This window comes from Cnephaeus nilssonii, assembly GCF_951640355.1.
Source record: "Cnephaeus nilssonii genome assembly, chromosome: 15".
NCBI lineage: Eukaryota > Metazoa > Chordata > Mammalia > Chiroptera > Vespertilionidae > Cnephaeus > Cnephaeus nilssonii.
The window spans coordinates 58851749-58871705 of record NC_137086.1 but is presented as its reverse complement, the minus strand read 5'-3'; the positions used below and the strand labels follow the sequence as shown (position 1 = coordinate 58871705).

General features: G+C 43.6%; 1 protein-coding gene across 3 annotated transcripts in view; it reads left to right on the top strand.

The window, feature by feature from the left end:
• Window positions 1-19957, top strand: part of ANAPC1 (anaphase promoting complex subunit 1) — a 107776-nt gene that overhangs the window by 9816 nt on the left and 78003 nt on the right. For 2 of the 3 annotated variants that reach the window (XM_079792790.1, XM_079792792.1), the window contains 11 exons: window positions 1538-1589; window positions 1799-1899; window positions 2700-2782; window positions 4374-4447; window positions 6361-6506; window positions 6686-6906; window positions 7603-7812; window positions 10527-10622; window positions 15908-15998; window positions 16089-16154; window positions 19294-19428. In XM_079792790.1, coding sequence (XP_079648916.1) covers window positions 1538-1589; window positions 1799-1899; window positions 2700-2782; window positions 4374-4447; window positions 6361-6506; window positions 6686-6906; window positions 7603-7812; window positions 10527-10622; window positions 15908-15998; window positions 16089-16154; window positions 19294-19428 — 1275 coding nt within the window. The remainder of the gene's footprint in view (window positions 1-1537; window positions 1590-1798; window positions 1900-2699; window positions 2783-4373; window positions 4448-6360; window positions 6507-6685; window positions 6907-7602; window positions 7813-10526; window positions 10623-15907; window positions 15999-16088; window positions 16155-19293; window positions 19429-19957) is intronic. The other variant, XM_079792791.1, reaches the window with a different exon arrangement.

Here is a 19957-nt window from a genome sequence, read left to right as displayed (position 1 = left end):
AAATCTGTAGGTTATAAAATAGCTCTTTGGATAATCTTTAGTTTTATATAGGACACTAGTGACCCGGTGCACAAAATTCGTGTACATTAAAAGGGAATTAATTAGAGCAGTGATGGGCAACCTTTTGAGCTTGGTGTGTCAAACTTCGCCAAAAAACTGAGCATAACTCGGGTAGTGTGTCACTTTGAGGAAAAAACATTATTTCGCAAATGTTTCATCCTCAGGAGCAGCAAATGTTCCATCCTCGGCATGCAGCCGCCTCAGCGGCTGCGTGTCATCAGAAATGGCTACACGTGTCAGTGCTGACACGCGTCATAGGTTCGCCATCACTGAATTAGAGGAAATATTTTAATATTGCTATTTGCCCTTTCTCTATAATAGAAGTGTCAGAGATGAAAGAAAATTAGTAAAATGTATATGAAAATCTTCCTCCTGTCAGAGTCTGGGGCGTGTCACGGGAACCAGAGTCAAGTCTCCGCCCACCCATGTGTGCCTCAAAATTGCATGAGACCTAGACCTGGCCGGCCCCACCCCCATTGGGCTACATCCAGACCCGGCCGGCCCCACTCCCGTCAAGCCCCGCCAGGTGGGGGGGCATAGCCTCAGGTCACCTGGCCCGGGGCGGGGGAGGCCTGAGATCCCCCAGCCCAGGCCGGGGGGCACGCCTTGAGGTCCCCTGGCCGAGACCAGGGGGTGTGGCCTGAGGTCCCCTGTCAAACCCTGCCGGGCGGGGGATGCAGCCTCGGGTCCCCTGGCCTGGTGCTGGGGCTAGGTGCACGGCCTGAGGTCCCCATCAAGCCCCGCCGGGCAGGGGGTGCGGCTGTGGGTCCCCTGGCCCAGCACCGGGGCATAGGGCGCAGCCTGAGGTCCCCCATCAAGCTCTTCTGGGTGGGGGATGCAGCCTGAGGTCCCCGTCAAGCTCTGTCGGGTGGGGGGGGGGGTGCAGCCTGAGGTCCCCCAGCCTGGTGCCAGGGCAGGGGGCACGGCCTGAGGTCCCCTGTCAAGTCCCACCAGGCAGGGGGCGCAGCCTCAGGTCCCTTGCCCTGGCCCCTCACCACTCAGTCTCAGGTCCCTGCTGATTGCTTGTTAAGGCTTGTTATGGTAACTTGGCCTCTGCTGTGGGCCCAACCATCTTGTGTTATGGGATCCCTGCCTCCAGTGTGGGTGCAGCCATCTTGTTATGGTGTGACTGTCAATTTGCATATTCCCTCCTTATTAGATAGGATAGGGTCTAATACAGGTTAAGCTACTGTTTGAGGTCACTTTTGTGGCAAGGCTTCTCTAGTAGATTTTTTTAATTTTTGTCTTCCCTTGTCATAAAATTTATTTGTACACATAGTTTATCTTTCCTTATAATATTTACCATTAATTAGTCTAATTTTATTTTATCTTACTCTTTTTTGTTCCCATGGTGCATGTGTTGAGCTGATGAGGAGACAGGTGTTATGTAGATGTCATAATTATTATGTAGATACCATTTTAACAGGCTATTGTTTAGATACAATTTTCTTAGGCAAGCATTTTGTTTTAATTTTAGGCATTGTGGTGTGACTTCATTATATCACAGGATAAGTCTGAAAAAGCCTACAGTAAGTTTCTTGAAATTTTATTGCACTTTTTGATTCCAAAGGTATACCTCGTTTTTTCTTTCAAAATAAGTAGCCACTAATAATAGTGGTTTTGCTTAAGTATTTTTATCTTGTTCATTAAAGAATGTGTTATTGGGAATTGTAATTTTGATCGTTGGGATTTTTTTTGTGGGGGGAAAGCATACATGTTGTTATATCTCTTTTTGCAGGTAGCGCTGAAGTAGAAAAATGTATATGTATATTGCAAAGCTCATGTATCAACATGCATAGCATAGAAGGAAAGGATTACATAGCTTCTTTACCTTTTCAGGTAAACTTGAGTGTTTCCATGTTGTGTTTGGTTGGAGAATACTTTTTAGTTAATTGGTTTCAGAAGTATTACTACTTTTATATCTTATAGTTATCAAGGATGTTATTTTTACTCAAAATAACTAAGCAGCTTGAGTGGCTTACCATTTTCCCATTCTTTGCATAAAAAGTAATTTAGTGGAGTGAAGATGAATTATTTTCTGAGTTTTTTTTTTTCCAGTTGAAGTGATACACAGGAAATAATTTTGATTATAGTAAGCATATGATAGTATTAGTCTTTTCCCTGTTTCTCTTCATCACATTAAAGTTTTATCACATTGTAGCTTTGCTACTGATATTTGCAGCCCCTGGCAGAAAATTGGGTTGAATATTTCCTTAGATTTGATTTTGTCTTACACATGCTTATTAGAATTACTTCTTAAAAATATTATAGTTAATGATCATGTTATTTACTTATTTTTAAAATATATTTTTATTATTGATTTCATAGAGAAAGGGAGAGGGAGAGATAGAAACATCAATGATGAGAGAGAATCAATGATCCACTGCCTCCTGCACGCCTCCTGCTGGGAATAGAGCCCACAACCAGGGCTTGTGCCCTTGACTGCAATCGAACCTGGGACCCTTCAGTCTTCAGGCTGACGGTCTATCCACTGAGCCAAACCAGCCAAGGCAATCATGTTATTTTGTAAAGCTCTTATTAAATTAGAAGAACATCTAATTTTCTATATTGTTTTCTGAAAACATGTTATAAAGAATAGTTTCATTTACTTCTGTTTTCCCCACCCTTTTACCTGGCAGGTTGCAAATGTTTGGCCCACCAAATATGGATTGTTGTTTGAACGAAGCAGTTCTTCACATGAGGTACCTCTAGGTCCACCCAGGTATTCAGTTTACTCAGTTCAGAATATTATTACTAGCGTTTTTTGTGTTGGTTCTGAGGTGAAATGTTTCCCTGTGAGTTTGGGATGACGATAATTTCCATGATAACAGTATAGATTTATGCCACTTTCATCTCAGTAATGGGCTCTCCTGAGTCTACTCCTCACTTGGGTTCTGAGTCACCTATAGTTCCTCCCCCAGACCCCCAAGTTGTAAAATCGAACAAGCATAAGGTTTAAAGATAACAGTACTCAATTCTTAGCTCTGCCATCTTTTTATTGTGCTTCTTTGGGCAAATCATTGGAGCCTTCTTGGCTTTAGTTTTATTATTTGTTATAGAAATACTCTAGTTTACCTCTTAGGATTTATGCAGGATTAAGTGAGCTAATGTATATAACCTGTTTTTGTTGTTGTTAATCCTTACATGAGAATTTTTTCCATTGCTTTTCAGAGAGAGTAGAAGGGAGAGAGGGATAAAGGGAGGAGTGACAGAGAGAGACAGAGAGACAGAGACGGGGTGGGGGGGAGGAGAGAAGGAGAGAGAGAGAGACAGAGAAAGAAACATCAATGTGTCTCTCACATCGACTGGTTGCCTCCTGCACATGCCCCAACTGGGGGTGAGGAGTGAACCTGCAACCAAGGTACATGCCCTTGACTGGGAATCAAACCTGAGCCCCTTTGGTGTGTAGGCCGACGCTCTATCTATTGAGCAATACTGGCCAGGGCTAAAGTATCTAACCTTTGACACGGCTTAGTACACGCGTCCTCAAACTACGGCCCGCAGGCCACATGTGGGTGTTTTTGCCGTTTTGTTTTTTTACTTCAAAATAAGATATATGCAGTGTGCATAGGAATTTGTTCATAGTTTTTTTTAAACTATAGTCCGGCCCTCCAACGGTCTGAGGGACAGTGGACTGGCCCCCTGTTTAAAAAGTTTGAGGACCCCTGGCTTAGTATGTATTAGAAGCGCCAGAAATGGTAGGTGCTCATTGATGGTGTATTTACCTGTCTCTGAATGAATCAGTTATGAGCTCACGAAGGGCAGGGACATACAGTGCCTTATCAGAGTGTGGTGCAATTAGTAGATACTATGTTTTTAGAAAATTGCTTACAGATTTTAATCTCTTTCTGTGTTTAGATAGAAGGTCTGTTCCCCTCTCCTCTTTAAAACACACAGCCTCTTTATTTACTTAAAGTTTTTCAAGAACACTCCTGTGTTAATAGGTGTAGGAGACAAAATTTCTTTCTTAGCTTCCAAAGACACTGCTGCTAACAGTAGTTAAAAAAATCAGACTGCCTTATGCCCATTATCCCATTGTTCTGTAATGTGATGACTGCTGTTTGCAGATGGTCTCCGGGATACATTGATTTTTCTGGGTGTGGGTATGCTTAGAGTCTCTTGCATAAGAGGGATTTCTAGGAATGAAATCGGAGAAACTAAAAAACAGTATGTAGAGAGTTAGAGAGCTTCTTTTTGAAAGGATAGGTTTCTAGTTGTTAGTGTAATCTAGAGAAGATATTTCTTTGCAAGAATTTGTGCACAAATGGAGTCATCTTGTATTGGTGATTGATTATGTGTTTTTTTATTACTAGAGAACCTTTACCCACTATGTTCAGCATGCTGCATCCACTAGATGAAATAACTCCACTTGTTTGTAAATCTGGAAGTAAGTGTATTTTTAGACATTCTTTTGCATAGCTCTCTTTTTTTTTTTTTTTTGAATTTGGGAGTGGGGAGAAAATGAAGGCTCTTAGAAAACTTTAATTTGTTTCATAAAAATGCATTTTACAAAAATAACCTTATTATGGAAATAGTTCATATTAAAGTAAGAACTTCTTGAATACCATTATATTAACTATTTTAACAGCTATTCTTTTCCTAAAAATAAGGCCTGTAAATTGATCAGGATTACTGATAGATTTGCTAATCTATCTGTAGAAGACTCTGGTCTCTGTTCCTTAATTATTAACAAGTAAATGAATGATATTTAGATGAGCTACAATTGATTATTTTTTAAAGAGAAAAATACAGGTTCTTATGCCCTATTGTGTAAATTTTATTTATTTTTATATTTTTTTTATTGATTTCAGAGAGGAAGGGAGAGAGAGAGAGAGATAGAAACATCAATGATGAGAGAGAATCATTGATCAGCTGCCTTCTGCACACCCTACACTGGGGATCGAGCCCACAACCCGAGCATGTGCCCTAACTGGGAATTGAACAACCACTGAGCCACGCTATCCGGGCTGTACTGTGTAAATTTTAATATTTCATTTTCCCTGCTCATAATAACCTGATTTACTGGGTCTCAGAACTTTTAATATTTGCTGCAGGTATTTCTGGATGAGTATTTTAAAATGTTCAATGTGGCCAAACATGATAATCGGTAATTGTGACTAACAAGGATAGAAAGCTAAAAAGAAAAAAATAATACACACACACACACACACATATGTACATATGTGTGTGTGTGTTTTACTCTTATTTTTAGGATTTTATCCCAAGTATTCTGAAATATCATGAGGTGTTTGTCTTCTGTATCAGGGCTTGTCAAACCATAGCTGGTAAGGCTTAGGAGCTAATAATGGTTTTTACCTTTTTAAAGGATGTAGGGAAAAAAAGCCGAAAAAAATATTATGTAACAGAGTCAGTCACAAAGCCAAAACTAGTTACTCTTTGGTCTTTTATAGAAAAAAGTTTGATAATTCTATATTGTATTGGTAACAGTTACAGACAACGTAAATAAACATGTTAGCACCTGTGATTTGTGTGTGGCCATTATTGATCATGTTTTTGAATAATAAGCTCAAGAGTTGCTTATTCATAATGTTAACTATGATGTAAAATAATACAAATTGATTTTGATTTTGAAAAGACCTAAGAAGTGTGTGTATATGTATAGGGAAACTAGAAAAAATACTCCCTGATGTATTAATGGTGGCTATTTTGAGATGGTGGTATTATGAGTGCTTTTTATTTTTTTTAATAAAATACTTATTTTTATAAAAGAATTGCATACTTTTATTTTCTAATTTAACTGGAAGGGGATCATTTAATATGTTGTCAAATAGGGACAGAGAAGTCAATTCTTCGTACTCTCAGAAACTAAACTCTAAGTCTTATTTTGCATGTATAATTAGTAAAGCAGAAACAGGTGTACTCTTCACTGTTTGAATGGTTATTATGAAGGACAAATTTCATATAGAAGAAGAGAATCAATAAGGAAGTCAAACTTGACAGAATAGTTGATTGAAATTGATGAACAAGTTGGTTATTGGAGGAGTGGACCTTTCACCCATGGCTGATGAATTTAATGGTGGATTAGCACAAATCTTCAATTTTTAATTGTGTATATGTGAAATTGAAACTGGTAACTCTCTCATCTTTAATATATTCTGAGGAATTTGATGCTCAAAGTAAATTTATTAAAAATATAGGGTAATTAATATATTAATGGATTTTGTGCCTTAATTGGTTTGGTTTCTCTTGATCTTTAGGAATTGCAAGGTGTCTTTTTATAAAGAACAGGTTTGTAAAGTTTATTGTTCAAAACCTCATCATTTCTGTTTTATCTTTCAGGTCTTTTTGGTTCATCACGGGTTCAATACGTTGTAGATCATGCGATGAAAATAGTTTTTCTCAGCACTGACCCTTCCATTGTAATGACCTATGACACTGTTCAGTGTCTGCATTCTGTGTGGGTTCTCCGGAGAGTCAAAGCAGAGGTAAGGATAAAGGGTAGTTAATACCGAAAACCTTCACATGTTTTTGTGAAATAGATTTAGCTTCTTAGGGAAAAAGAAAGATGGTGTCCTTAATTCAGATCCACCCTGAATTTTCACAAGGAAATCACCCTTTTTATCTAATTATAATCTTTTCTCCCTTCTCATCATTTTGACTTAAGGAAGAGAATGCTGTTTTAAAATTCTCTGAACAGGGGGGAACTCCTCAGAATGTGGCCCCCAGTAGCTCCCTCACAGCAAACCTCAGAAGCCTCTCCAAAGGAGATTCCCCTGTGACCTCGCCTTTCCAGAATTACTCCTCCATCCACAGTCAGAGCCGCTCCACCTCCTCGCCCAGCCTGCACTCACGCTCTCCTTCCATCTCCAACATGGCGGCTCTAAGGTGGGGATCCATTGTGGGTGTTTCCTTATTTTACCAAGATAGACCAAGAAAAACATAACTTTTTTGAAACTTTCTCTTAGTTTTAGGGATTTAAAATTTCGATTGCCAGCCCTTGGATAGTTTTGGGGAAGACAGCCATTATTCCAGTTGTGTTAGTAAGACTTCCAGGTCTACTATGTTACCCGTTTTTAACGAGTCATATTTAGAGGCTGCCTGTGTTTGTCATAAAATTAGTTATCTCATTTGTGCTAAGTGGCAGCAATTTGATGATTATTGGTTACAAAAATATTTTGATGCTATTTTGTCTTAATTTGAATTAGCTTTTCTTTTGTTTGGTTGTCTTTATAGCTATTATCTATCTATTGATATAGTAATGTAGTTTTGTTGGTGTGCATATGTGAGCATACAGGAACATAGTTTAGACCTTTTGAATGATACAAACAATTCATTTTTTGAGGTAGAAAGTGAACTGATTTTCAGCTTTAAAAGCAGGAATTCTGAGAAGAATTGGAAATCTTTACAGTATAATAAAACATTAACATGAAGTAGTTATTCCTTTTTTAAGAAATTGTTTTTCTGACTGGGGTTTTGCCATCACGAATGCTCTTTGTACCCGGAAGTTTGGAAAGTGTTGTGGAAAGCGTGTGATACCGTCTTGCATTGTGGTTATGATGCCCTCTCTCCTCTGTTTTGCAGTCGTGCTCATTCCCCTGCTTCAGGAGTGCACTCTTTCACGGGGGTGCAAAGGTTCAACCTTTCAAGCCATAATCAATCTCCAAGGAGACACAGTATTTCTCATTCTCCAGATAGTAATTCGAATAGCTCTTTTCTTGCACCAGAAACAGAGCCAATTGTTCCTGAACTTTGTATTGACCATTTATGGACAGAAGCAATTACTAATATAAGGTTTGGAGTATATATTTTTATTTTCAAAGGAAAATGTTGCTAAAAGTCTTAGAAGATACTTGTTATTTTGCCTAAACTTCTTTTTAATACATTCAGTTATTAATACTTATGAAAATGTATAGACACATATTAAGGCCACCTCTTTTTCAGGAGATGATGTTAATGACATTAAAGTGATCATAAAAATATATTTTTTTGTCATTTGTTATTTCTTTTTTTAAGTTAGTAATAATCTCTCAGGTTAGAGGTGTTTGATGGTATAGGGAGAAACAACTAATTTCTGTAGATTAGGAAACAGAATTTTTATAACATTTTTTAATGTTTTTCTCTTTATGTTAGTTGAGTGTTGGCTCTTCTTCTTGAGAAACACAGTTCAGATCTGTTCTGTGGGACCTTTCTCCTTTTATGTTCTCATTAATTATCCATTTATTCTGCCAATCCCACTGTTTGTGCTAGTGGCTGTGGGTTAGCAGGTAAATTAGTCACTGTCCCTGGCCTCAAAGAGACATGGAAGGATGGTGACACAGGAGACACTCCCTGTTCTGCTGGCAGGGCTTTGGAAAGATGGAGAGGCACAGTGGTCAGAGGGCCTCAGAATAGATGTTTATAAGGTTGAGCTCATGGTATGTTCAGGGAACTACAGATGTACTTACTCTGCTTGTGCCTGGGGGAAGAGAAAGGGCTGAGAAAGACAGGTTGCCCTTTAGGGATCTTCCTTTGATGAGAGTTGTAAGAAGGTGCTTTATATGTGGGTTTAAACTCGGGGGAAAGAGCAGAGCAAAAAACATGGGAGTTATGGGCTTATAAGTGGTGTTTGAGGTAAGAGAAAGAGTTGGAATTTAAGGAGTGTGTAAGGGTCAGGTTCCTGGCGGTCCTGTGGGTGAGCTTGGGGTTGCAGGGAGTTTGGTAATCCTCTGGAACCATGCATAGTAATCATATGTATTTGTAGTGTGTAGGCTTTTTCCTCAGGAGAGAATTTTCACATTTATTAGCTTCTCAAAGTGGGTCTGTGACCTCCATATAGTTAAAACCTAGGGGTGTAGAATTAGAAAAGGGCTAGGGACTGAAGTCTTGGAAACTTAAACTTTTGGGGGTGAAAATGTAAAGAGAGGAAGCTGCTGCAGAGAGACAAAGCAAGAGGTCAGGTGGGAGAAGCAGCAGGAAAGAAATGTCATGGAACCCAAGAAAAGAGCCTTTCACAAAGCAGTGCCAGTATTACCTGGAGCTGGTGACGTGTGGCATAAGAGGTACCTGGAGGGCAATGATTTCACCAGTGACCTTGGCAAGAACACTAGGGGAACAGGTGGTGGAGTGCAGTGGGTGGAGGAAGTAAATGGGGCTGAGGAAATGAACATAGATGAAGAGACTATTTTAAAGAGATTGCCTTTGAATGACGTTGAGGATACATAGTTAGCCATACAGAGTCTCTAGGTCAGTGATGGGCAACCTTTTGAGCTTGGTGTGTCAAACTTCGCCAGAAAACTGAGCATAACTCGGGTAGTGTGTCACTTTGAGGAAAAAACATTATTTCGCGATATTTATAGTTTAAATAACATACATGTATAATTGTTATATATAATTGTATTTAATAAACCAAAAACTAAATATTCAGTGCTGACACACGTGTCAGAGGTTCGCCATCACTGCTCTAGGTCAAGGTAGAGTTTTGTTTCTGCTGACCTACTTAAAGAAAATTAGCCTTGACTACATACCTCGGTGTGTGTCTCTAAAAAGTAAGGACAATTCCTTACCCAACTGCAATACCATTGTTAACCTAGCCAATTAACAGTAAGTCCCTTATATCATCTAATAGTCTGTCTTCGTGTTTCAAGGCTTTTATGTTAATACTAGAGGCCTGGTGCACAAATTCGTGCACAGGTGGGGTCCCTCGGCGGGAGGTAGGGGGAGAGGGACCTTGGGAGGTTGGCTGTGGGAGTGCACTGACCACCAGGGGCAGCTCCTGTGTTGAGCGTCTACCTCCTGATGGTCAGTGCACGTCATAGCGACCAGTTGACTGGTAGTTCCGTTGTTCGGTCACTTAGGCTTTTATATATATAGATGAGTAGGTTTTCAGGAGCATAACCAAAACAGAAAAAGCATTGAAAATATAGGGGAGAGGAAATGACGATGGACAAAACCAGCAAGGAGCACAGGTAGAGATTAGCCTGGGGAGAAAGAAGGTGGTGGTTATCAGACATAGAGTCAGGGGGTTGAGCTGAAGCCTTACAGCCTCTTGTCTCTGAGGCAGAAGGCAAATGCATGCTCTTAGAGGGTCATTGGAGGAAAGTAGAGATGGGGATACAGTGTTGAAGTAGCTTCTCTGATATAAGATAAAATAAAAAATTCCTACTTTTAAAGACCTTCTTGGTAAGTTGAATATATTGCAGATCCCTATTTTAAAGATTTCTGATCTGCACCATTCTAGGAAGAAATCTTTGGCAATTAGAGGTGTGGATAGAAAAAAGTGAAGAAATAGAACCTAATCTGAGAGAGAGTGGAGAGGTATAGGAAAGGGCATGTTACAAAATGTCTGACCCCTTAAAGGGATAGGAATTCAAGTCTACATTACTTTAGCAGTTGGTGACTTGCATATTATGGAAGTAAAAATTTCATTGATGTTGATTAAGTTTATTGTGATTTGATAATAAATTTATTTGCTGTGATAGATTTTTGAGCAAATGCTGACAGTTACTTTATTAATATATCTATTTCAGAGAGAAAAATTCACAGGCCTCAAAAGTGTTTATTACATCTGACTTATGTGGGCAAAAGTTCTTGTGCTTTTTAGTAGAGTCCCAGCTCCAGTTACGGTAAGTGCATATTCCCATTGATATTATGTGTAAATAAATGTAGGGCTGCCCTTCCTCCCTCCCTCCCTCCCCTCCCTTCTCCTTCCTTCCTTCCTTCCTTCCTTCCTTCCTTCCTTCCTTCCTTCCTTCCTTCCTTCCTTCCTTCCTTCCTTCGAGTAGCTTTATTGCAGTAATTTATATACCATAAAGTTGACATGTTTAAGTATATAATTAAACAATTTTTAGAAAATTTATAGAGTTGTGCAACCATCACCACAATCCAGTTTTTAAAATTTCTCTAATCTTAAGATCCCTTGTGCATGATTTGTATTCAGTCTCATTCCCATTCCCAGCCTCTGGCATTCGCATCTTTGTGGATTTGCCTTTCCTGGACATTTTATAGAAATGTGCAGAATGTAGCTTTTGTAGCTAGCTTCTTTCACGAGCATAATGTTTGCTAGGACCCACCATGTTGTAATTTGTGTGAGTGCTGTAGTCATCTCTGTGTAGTCCTCAATTGTGCAGATGCATCAGGTGTGGTTTATCCCTCAGCAGTTGATGGACATTTGGTCTGTTTCTACTTTTTGACCCTTGTGAGTTATGGCACTATGAACATTGGAGCTAAAGTCTTTGTGTAGACATACATGATTTATTTTTCCTTGGGTAGATAGATAGGAATGGATGGTTGGGTCCAATGACAAATTCATTTTTAATTTTTTTTTTTTAATTTCTTTATTGATTAAGGTGTCACATATTTGTCCTCATCCCCCCATTCCCATCCCACACCCCTCCCCATGGATGCCCCAACCCCCTGTTGAACTTAACCATTGGTTAGGCTCTTATGCATGCACACAAGACCTTTGGTTGATCTCTCCCTTCTCCCCCCACCCTCCCCTATCCTCCCTCTGAGGCCCGATAGTCCGATCGGTGCCTCCTTGTTTCTGGTTCTGTTCTTGTTCATCAGTCCATGTTGTTCATCATTTCCCCTAGATGAGCGAAATCATGTGTCACTAGAGATGTACTTATAAGAATTGAATGTGCGACGGGCAATAATAGTTATGCTGACAGGCAAAAAATCAGTCTGTAGTGAGTTTCTTTCTGGACCAACAGTTCTTTTGAGACCCAATATCAATGTCCACCAGTTCCTTATGAGTACGTGTCGGCACTGACCCCTCAGCTCTGGATGGTGGACAAATGGTGATAATGCAGGTCCGACTCCCTCTGGTTTGGTCTCGGCCGGACCCAGGGGGGGCACGGCTTCACCCGGACCCGGGACCCAGGCTCACCCGGATCCAGGGGCCCACGGCCTCGCCCGGACCCGGGGCCCAGGCTCACCCGGATGCAGGGGCCCGCGGCCTCGCCCGGACCCGGGGCCCAGGCTCACCCGGATCCAGGGGCCCGCGGCCTCGCCCGGACCCGGGGCCCAGGCTCACCCGGATCCAGGGGCCCGCGGCCTCGCCCGGACCCGGGGCCCAGGCTCACCCGGATCCAGGGGCCCGCGGCCTCGCCCGGACCCGGGGCCCAGGCTCACCCGGATCCAGGGGCCCGCGGCCTCGCCCGGACCCGGGGCCCAGGCTCACCCGGATCCAGGGGCCCGCGGCCTCGCCCGGACCCGGGGCCCAGGCTCACCCGGATCCAGGGGCCCGCGGCCTCGCCCGGACCCGGGGCCCAGGCTCACCCGGATCCAGGGGCCCGCGGCCTCGCCCGGACCCGGGACCCAGACTCACCATGACCCAGTTCCCGGCCTCACCCGGACCCAGGGGCGCGCAGCTTCACCCGGATCCGGGACCCAGCGGGGTTTCATCTTCTTGATCCCATTTCCTGTTGGTCAATTCCATCTCAGTAATTCCTTCGGCCATTTTCTCAGAGCTCCAGGGCAGCCGCCGCAGAACTCGTTGGGCGGCGGGCTCGGCGAAGCTCCGGTGTGCCCGGTGCGCGGCAGCGGGCTGGTCCGGGGTGGCTGCGTCGGCCCTTGGGTCTGCAGCGGTGGCCAGTCACCGAGCGTGCGCACCTGGCCGCTTCCGGGGCGTTGAGATTCTTGAAGGACTCGGAGGTCAGCAAGCGCGGAGTCTCCCACCCCATGTCTCCCAGGGGCTTGTCTGTCCGTGCTCGGCAGCGAGTGGGGCCTTCCCCTCAGCCGGAGACCGCCGGGGGAACTGCGCCGAGCACGTTCCAGGCCGCCACTGTGTCGTCTGAGCCGTAGTTCTTAAAGTGTGATCTTTGTGTCACCGGCATCAGCATCATCCCGAGTACCCCTCTCTTTTATTCTAGTTGTAGAGCGTCTGCTCAGTCAGCCCTCCGGTGGTTCTGGATGGTGTCTGCTCCGCTCTCCCGTCGTAGACTCAAAATTGTTGTGGTAGGCAGCAATCAGGCTTCCGCCCTATGCCTCCATCTTGGTCTTCCTTTGTATAGTTAAGTCTTGATTGTTGTTGGTGTCGCTGGGAGGAATTGTCCTCCAGGCCAATTGGCCGTGCAGATCCTCTGTGTCTATAAAGGAAGAGTTGCTGTGTAGGAGACAGATTTATGGGCCGGGTCTTGGTGCAGCAAGGCTTTGGCGCTCATTGATTCTGCCTCTGGAATGTGTCCTTTATGCGAGTGGTTGAAATCTGGTGTCATCTCACACCGACCACTAGATGCCCTCGTTTCTGGGTCTCCAATGGTGTGTAGGTCAGCTACTACCTGAGACCACTCAGCAGGACTTACGGCAGAAACTGCAGTTTCCTCCTCCTGTCTGAGTGTCCCTAGAGCAGTCCGACTAGAACCGCAGTTTATCTGGTCAAGCTGCCATAGGGCGGGCCACCCACATGCAAAAGCCGTTGCTTGGAGCCCAGGTGTGCCTGCAAGACGTGCGGGGCGGACCTGCAAAACGAGCGGGGCGGGTCCCAGGGCGGGGCGGGTCTCAGGGCGGGGCGGGGCCTCAGGGCGCCACCAGGCCATGGCGAGGCGAACCGCTCTGGCTGTAAGTCTGCTTTTTCTGTTTTCCACGTTTCCAAGCCCCCTCATTCCTCACTCCAGCGCAGCAAACACTGATTGCTGGGCGCACCTCCACAAGGAAGTCACTCCCACTCTCCGACAGGAAGGCCGAGAGTCCAGCCTCTTCCCGCAGGCGTCTGGGGAGCTAATCTTCCCTAGGGTTGGAACAAAAGCCACAAGTCCCTTCCCCCGACCCACGCGCCTCCGCACCTCAGCTTCTCCAGAGTTCGCTCTTTCCTCTTCTCTCTTAGCTGTAAATCCACCATTCAGCCAGTTCTCCTGTGGTTCTGGGTGGCAGACGCTCTGTGCGCGGCGAAGTTCCTTTGTTTAACTTTGAAATTGCTGTGCGCGAAGTTCCTTTGTTTGACTTTGCTGCCTTCTTGGTCCTCCTCATTTTTAATTTTTAAGGAATTTCCAGATTGTTTCCAAGTAGGCTGAACTGTTTTCCACTCCCACCAGCCACATCTGAGGCTTTCAGTTTCTTTTTTACAAGAACGGGTATTGTAAATCTCTGTGATTGTAGCCATTCTAGTGAATAATTTTATTTTGAAATAATTATAAATCACAGGAAGTTGCAAAATAGTAGAGGGGTCCTGTGTACCTTGTACTTTTTTTGCTTCAGAGGTAACATCTTACATAACTTTAGTGCATGATCAAAACTAGGAAATTGATATCAGTATAATTTACAGCCTTTATTCAGGTTTCATCAGTTTACATGGATGTTTGTGTGTGTGTGTGTGTGTGTGTGTGTGTACGTGTACGTATATGTGTGATTCCAGGAGGTTCTCTCAGTTTATAGATTTGTGCAGGTGTCACAAGCAAGGTACAGAACTTATTTATTACCTCAAAGGTCTTCCTTGTACTTCTCCTTTATAGTTACACTAGAGGCACAGTGCACAAAAATCGTGTACTGGGGGAGGTGTCTCTGAGCCCAACCTGCGCCCTCTCGCAGTCCAGGACCCCTCAGGGGATGTCCGCCTGCCGGGGGATCGGGCCTAAGCCAACAGTCAAACATCCCTCTCGCAGTCTGGGGCTCTCCCAGTCCGGGAACCCTTGTTCCTTACCACCCGCCTGCAGTGGAGGCGGGAGAGGCTCCCACCACCGCCACTGTACTCACCAGCTGTGAGCCCAGCTTCTGGCTGGGCAGTGCTTCCTCTGTGGGAGCGTACTGATCACCAGGGGGCAGCTCTTGCATTGAGTGTCTGCCCCCTGGTGGTCAGTGTGCGTCGTAGTGACCCGATGTTTTACCGTTTGGTCGATTTGCATATTAGTGTTTTACTAGAGGCCCAGTGCACGAAATTCATGCATGGAGGAGAGATGTGTGTGTCCCTCAGCCCAGCCTGCACCCTCTCCAATCGGGGACCCCTCAAGGGATGTCCGACTGCCCGATGGGATTGGGCCTAAACGGGCAGTTGGACGTGACTCTCACAATCCAGGACTGCTGGCTCCCAAATGCTTGCTGGCCTGCCTGCCTGATTGCCCCTAACCGCTTCTGCCTGCCAGCCCGATCACCCCCTAACTGCACCCCTGCCAGCCTGATCAATGCCTAACTGCTCCCTTGCTGGCCCGATTGCCCCTAACTGCCCTCCCCTACTTGCCTGGTTCCCCCCAACTGCCCTTCCCTTCAGGCCTGGTAGCCCCTAACTGCTGGCCTGGTTTCCCCCAACTGCCCTCCCCTGCAGGTCTGGTCCCTCCTAACTGCCCTCCCTGCAAGCCTGGTTCCCCCCAACTGCCCTCCCCTGATGGCCTGGTCCCCCCACAACTGCCCTCCCCTGCAGGCCTGGTCTCTCCCAACTGCCCTCCCTGCAAGCCTGGTTCCCCCCAGCTTCCCTCCCCTGCAGGCCCGGTACCCCCCAACTGCCCTCCCCTGCAGGCCTGGTCCCCCCACAACTGCCCTCCCCTATAGCTCTGGTCCCCCCTGCAACTGTCCTCCCTGCAGGCCTTCCTCCCCACAACTGCCCTCCCTTGCAGGCCTGGTCCCTCCCAACTGCCCTCCCCTGCTGGCCATCTTGTGGTGGCCATCTTGTGTCCACATGGGGGCAGGATCTTTGACCACATGGGGCAGCCATCTTGTGTGTTGGAGTGATGGTCAATTTGCATATTACTCTTTTATTAGATAGGATTATATAGGATATACCATCCCCATCCCCGTCACTAACCCCTGACAGCCACTAATCTGTTCTCCATCTCTATAATTTTGTCATTTCAAGATACATAAGAGGAATGCTACAATATGAAACCTTTTGAGGTGGGCTTTTTGCATAATACCCTTGAGGTCAGTACAGGTTATTACATGTGTTAATACTTTGTGTTTTTTTAAATTTAATCTTCAGCTGCGTAAAGTTTCAAGAGAGTAACGATAAGACCCAGCTAATCTTTGGTTCTATTACCAACATACAGGCAAAGGACGCAGCACCAGTGGAGGTAAATGCAGGCATTTTTCTTGAGAACTTGAAAATCATTATGCTTCGTAATTTGCACAGATTTTAAAATAAAATATGTGTCCTTTTTTAGAAGATAGACACCATGCTGGTCCTGGAAAGCAGTGGAAACCTGGTGCTATACACAGGAGTGGTTCGGGTGAGTCAGAAGCAGCTTTTGGTGCTTTTGTAGGGCTGCCTGCTTAGTTATGATTTTTTATTGTTGCTTTAGTTTGATATTTAATATTTATTCCCATTTGTAGGATTTGGCAGAAGTTTTGTTTGTTTGGTTTTTTTTTTGTAAGAGTTGAAAATGAAGTTCCCAATTTAGGTTGGTCCTAAGTGGGAGGTTGACTCACTGCCATTAGATAGATAGATTGGCACTGGGAACCCAGAATAGATGGGGAACCTTCAGTGAGGATAGATAGATACTTGAAAAAAGAGTTAAGCTGAAGTTTTATAAATTTATAGTTTTGAAATTGATACACGGGTAGCTTTGATAATTCTCAAAGTTTTTGTAAAGGTCCGTTATATTAAATGTATACTGTGTTAGGTGGATCTTTTATCAGTTGTGAAATTTATATATAAATAATGTAAATGTTACAAATTTAAGTTACGAAATTTAAGTACATACACACAGTTTCAAGAATAATGACAAGAACATTTGTGTAAGCTATGCTCAGGTTAAGACAGTGGTCGGCAAACTCATTAGTCAGCAGAGCCAAATATCAACAGTACAACGATTGAAATTTCTTTAGAGAGCCAAATTTTTTAAACTTAAACTTCTTCTAACTCCACTTCTTCAAAATAAACTCGCCCAGGCCGTGGTATTTTGTGGAAGAGCCACACTCAAGGGGCCAAAGAGCCGCATGTGACTCGTGAGCCGCAGTTTGCCGACCACTGGGTTAAGAAATAGGGGCTGCCAGTATCATTTGTCTCCTGGGAGTTCTTCCCTGACTGTGTCCTCATCTCTCCACCTCCCCCAGATAGACACTATCCTGACTTTTGCCATAAATCAGTCCCTTGTTTTTATTACTCGTTTTGTACTTATGTGTGTATCACTAAAGAGTGAATTGTTTTGTTTTCCTTGTTTTTGAATTTTTATGTAAAGGACACCATACCATATACTTTTATCTGACTTGATTATTTGGCTCAACATTGTGCTACTTTTAGATTTATCTATCTTGATGTGTAATTGATGTTTCCTCATTCACTGTTACATGATATTCCATTGTATGATGATACAAACCTTCACTATTTGACCTGCCACTAAGGTTGTTTGTTGTTTCTGCTGTAGTTCTAGTAAACAATAATTTTTTAAAAAATCCTTATACTAGTATATGTCCCCTAGCCTCTATGGCAGGGGTGGGGAACCCTGCCAAGGGCCATTTAGATATTTATAACATTATCTGAGGGCCATACAAAATGATCAGCTTAAAAATTAGTCTGCTATACTTGGTCAAACATTTTATTAACTCACCCCTAATGCCTTGGCAGGGCCAGACCAAATGATTTTGTGGGCCTTATACATCCCTCAGGCCGGATGTTCCCCACCCTTGCTCTAGAGTTTATGCATATTCACTTTGGCTATGTGGTGCCAGATAGTTTTCCAAATTGTATGTTGTACCAATTTATAACATTGCCCCTACTCTTGGCCTCTAACAGTGTATGAGAGTTCTGAGTACTTTTTACAGTGCTGCTAATCCACAGCACTATTTTTCCCCCAAATTGGTGACTCATTTACAGCCAGGTAAGAATGGAAGTCTAGGCACCCCACTTGGCTTTGCTGACAGGGCTGAGAGTGGGGCCCAGGCTTCTCTATGGTGTTTGTCTGGAGTAGATTGGTTATTGTCGCAAAGGTTTCTCTCTTGTTAGGTTATCCCTTTCCTGGTTCTTTGCTCAGGGACAGAAGTATTTCTTGGGTCTATTTTTTTGTCTGTTCCCATAATGAGGTTGTGCCTCAACTTCTATGCAACCCAGTCTGAGACCTGAGCAGCATTTAGTTCTCACATCTTTTACTGTGTCCTTGCTGGTCAGTTTCGCACTTGCTTTGTTGAGGCCTGCCCAGGATTTCATACACATACTTAGAAAATCCTGTTCTCTATTTCCTTCCCTCTACTTCTCCCTTCACCCTCTAGTTGAGACAGAGGAGTTACTGCCTTGTTACTGCAGGGTAGGGGTGGAATGCAGTGCAGGAGGGAAGAGGAGAGGTGTGCTGCTGTATTGCAGAGCAAGGATGGAAGCCAGTGCTTCTGCTCTTGTGCAGTGGCTGCACACCACAGTGAGGGGAAGGGGCTGCCTTGTGGAGGAGGAGAGGAGATGGCACTAAGTTACCTATAAGGTAGGCCTGGCCCACAGTCTCTTTGTGGGGAGAAAGCCCACTTAGTCCTCACAGGTGCAAAGGTGTCTTCAGACCAGAGGTCACTGAGCGCCATGGCTGTTTCATAGTGTTGCCTAGAGTGGGGCAGGTCTGGTGTAAATGTTTCTGTCCTTCTTGGTCATTCTTTTCCTAGCACTTGGGCTAGAATGAGCAAGGTTTTCATGGGGCCCCTTTTGGTCTGCCCCTCACGTGCCCAAGGCCTGGTTATGTAAGGAGAATAAGAAATAGAAACTGAGGTAATTCATCAGAGCTCATTCCTGGGTCTCAGGTCCTTAGCCAGTCAGTTTTCTTTCCTCATCTTTCAGAGTCTTCTCTTGCATTCTAAATTTCATGCAGAGTTTTTTGTTGCTGTAATAATTAGTGGGAAGAATAGTGTGTAATGTGCTTTCTCCATATTTTCATTAACTGGAGGTCTCTGGTAGCTTGTTAAAAGCATTATATGTATACAGGGTGGGACAAAAGTAGGTTTGCAGTTTGTATGGAAAATAATACATAAATTAGTAAATAATACGAAAATAAACTTAATTTTGCATACTCACAGCTGTAAACATACTTTTGCCCTACCCCTGTATGCATTAGTTTTCATTGTCATTTTTGTTTTTTAATCCTATGGATTTTATTTTGGCAACTTTTGTAATTTTATTAGTTTTGGGGAAGTATATTGACATACATATGTATATTATTAAAATTTCTGTTTAGTTTTGAGTATTTTTCCCACTTTCCTACAAAAAATAATTCTTTTCTCAGTAATGAAGAAAAGGAGTCAGACCAAGAGAAATTATACCAAGATATGTGTAGTTGGATAGTAGAATTTGATACATTACTAAAATTTTAATTGTCTTTGATTTTTAGTGTTTGAGCATAAAATTTGAAATACCAAAAGAACATAAATATTTTTACATCCTTTTATTGCTTTAAGGTGGGAAAGGTTTTTATTCCTGGACTTCCTGCTCCTTCCCTGACAATGTCCAATGCGATGCCTCGGCCCAGCACTCCACTTGACAGCGTCAGCACTCCTACACCTCTTAGTAAACTGCTTGGATCCTTGGATGAGGTGAGAAAGGAATTAGGTCTTGTTAAACATTAATAATTTTAAAGAAGTTTGGTCAAATGTTCTTTCCATGATTATCTTTTCCCCCCTGTTTAAAAAAATGGCAGAATTGGCAGTTTAGCTCATACTTGTAGAATATGAATATTTCCAAGACCAATGTCTCAGTCAACATGCACTGACCTTCTCTGTGATGTGGAAGGTACAGTGAAAGGTGCTGCAGAGATGAGAACGAGGCATTCTTTCCCATGTAGGGATCTCACCATTTACTTGCGTGAAACAGATGTAGTGTCTGCATAATAAATTATATTTAAAATAGACTATTAAGACTTAGGATGACTAATAAAATGTCCTGAGGAGATGTACTGATAAGATACACTGATGCGTCAGTGTTGCAGAACCAACTCTAATCTTGGAGAGGCCCATCTGAGTAGGGTTGGCCTGTGAGGATAAGTGGGATATCTGCAGGTGAGAAGGAGCATTTGGGGAGAGAGGGCTCACAGGGGCACGGGCATGGAGGCAGGAGAGTACAGAA